This window comes from Coffea eugenioides, chromosome 6 (assembly GCF_003713205.1).
Source record: "Coffea eugenioides isolate CCC68of chromosome 6, Ceug_1.0, whole genome shotgun sequence".
Taxonomy (NCBI): Eukaryota; Viridiplantae; Streptophyta; class Magnoliopsida; order Gentianales; family Rubiaceae; genus Coffea; species Coffea eugenioides.
In genome coordinates, this window is record NC_040040.1 from 49225017 (window position 1) to 49227380 (window position 2364).

A 2364-nucleotide genomic window follows, 5' to 3' on the forward strand; every position below is an offset into this window, starting at 1 on the left:
AAATAATTTTCATCTATTTAAATATATGACATCTAAAAACATCATATATTAAATTTAATTATAAAGAAAATAAAAATTAAGACAATAAATAACCTTTGATTAAATATTTTATATCACAAACCACCCAACTTGCACATTATGAGAAGATGCTCCAATATGTCATATATGCAATACACACACACATACACACATACATATATATGTATATATATGTGTGAGTGTGTATATTTTCAATTAAAAAAGATAAAAGTTATATTAACATATCTTGAAATTTCAACATCTTTTCTTAAAAGTAAGATGAGTGCTACGTTCTTTCATAGAATTAAATTTATCTATGATTGAATCAGTGCTAAATTTTTCAACAACTTGCTTTTCTATGTACATAGTTAAGCAATCATTCAAGAAATTATCTTTCATCTTGTTTTGGACCTTTGTCTTGATTATTTTCATAATTAAAAATATTCATTCTGTATTTGTAGTTAATACAGGATGAGTGAAAACAAGTTTAATCAATTAGACTAAATTGTATATTTGTATATGAGCCAATAAAGTAATAATTATTTTTAGCCCATTGATAATTATGAATTGGGTCTTTTTATTATAGTATGTCAAATTAGGTCAATTTACTATGGATAATCAAATTATATGTTTAATTTTTTGAATGTTAAATAATTAGTACAATAAAACGTAAATTTGGAGGCCAATTTTGCTTTACACATATATTTATATATTATGAATTACGGTTTTCAAAACTTAGGGGGCCGTGGCCACCCTCAGCTCCACCCCACCCAAAAACCGCCCTCCCCAGCTCCATCATTGCAGCGAAACCAAGAAAGTTGACCCGCCTTGCTCACTATAAAAAGCCTCAACTTCTACCAAAACATTGCACAGCAAAAGCCCTTCTTTCTTGACTAAACCAACAATACTTGCATACTGTTAGGGTAGGGTTTGAGAATATGGGTTCCAAGGCCTCCACAAGCACCCTAGCTCTCTTTCTTGCCTTTAACCTTATCTTTTTCACTCAGGTCAGTGCCACGATCCTCCCTGCTTGCACATCTGTCGTGGACTTGACTGTATGCCTTGCTTTGCTGGGGGTCCCCATCATAGATATAGGTAGTCCATGCTGCGGTTGCTTTACTGACCTTGTTGACCTCGACGCAGCTGCTTGCCTTTGCGCCTACTTGAAAACTCGGAGCCTCCTCACCCTGGATCTCACAGCTACCGTTACAGCGATTGTGAATGGCTGTGGCAAGACCTATCCATCAGGGTACCAATGTCTCTGAACAGATTTGCTTGTTCACTGTTCGAATGTGCTTTTCTTTTGTTTCTCAGTCATGAATTTACTTCTAAAGAACTCCTCGCCCTAAACAGTGGTTAGAAGTTACTTTGTCATGGTGATTTCTCAGATTTCATGTTTGTAATTTCCAATAAAGTTTTCATGTGCAAGTGAGCAGTCAGCTCTAAGCTTGTATCTTTCCGTGCGGTGATCAATGAAAAGTTAATAAGTTTTTTTATGTTATATTCATAACGCCATTTTCTGACTCTGTAAGGGAACGTTACATATTTATAAGCATAAAATTGAGGATTAATGCATGGATATTTCTGTTGTTGGCCGGGAGGCAAGATTATACTTGCGGTTAAAACAATCCTTGGTTAATTAGCAGCATGCGTTGGAAGCATGTCTACAAAAATGGATATCTAATATCTGATTTTCTTGATCGACTAATTAGTACGTTTATGCTTGGTAAATGTCACCTGCAACTTTCCATCGATCAATGAACTTTCCATTAGCTAAAAGTAAGGATTGGGATTAATTGGGGGAAGCAGACAGAATTACGGATTAGTATCCAATACGATGTTGATATGTATGTCCTCTCTCCCGTGTGCCAAGCAGGCTTCGCAGCACTTCCCTATCCTCTTGGACAGACTGTGAAATAGCAACGTCCTAGAAAAATCTGTCCTTTGCCTTTTGTGCTGTTGTGGCTGAGAAAGTGAGAAAACATAAAAAATATGGACAAATGCCTTGGTTTCGGGATAAATTCCTTTTGTCTACAAGCGGCAAAATGGACAAATGATTGATAGACGGATCTTGTTAAATGAATAGCCGACCAGTTTAATCCAATCCAATTATAAGCATTTAATAAATGGATACAAAGAGGTTAGATTTAGATGGATAGCGCAAAACTATAATCCATTCATTTGACTATTTATTAGTCCTAGGACTAACGAGATTCCTATACACTCTACTATACTCTTTTTTAATTCCCGTATATATATATATGTAGCCTTTGAGTTTCAGTGTACGCTGTTTTTTAGTTACAGTCCGTACAATATCTCTTTGTTCGTACAATATCTATCTCTCTC

The 2364-nt window shown here is 35.2% G+C and overlaps 1 protein-coding gene across 1 annotated transcript; it reads left to right on the forward strand.

Annotated features, from left to right (window-relative positions):
* Window positions 1-956: 956 nt before the first annotated feature.
* On the forward strand, window positions 957-1283 carry LOC113774326 (putative lipid-binding protein AIR1B). Its single transcript, XM_027318874.1, has one exon. The coding sequence runs from the start codon at window positions 957-959 to the stop codon at window positions 1281-1283; it is 327 nt and encodes a 108-aa protein (XP_027174675.1).
* Window positions 1284-2364: the final 1081 nt, after the last annotated feature.

Coding starts and splice junctions, on each gene's coding strand:
- LOC113774326 (XM_027318874.1), top strand. CDS start 957: ATGGGTTCCAAGGCCTCCACAAGCACCCTAGCTCTCTTTCTTGCCTTT.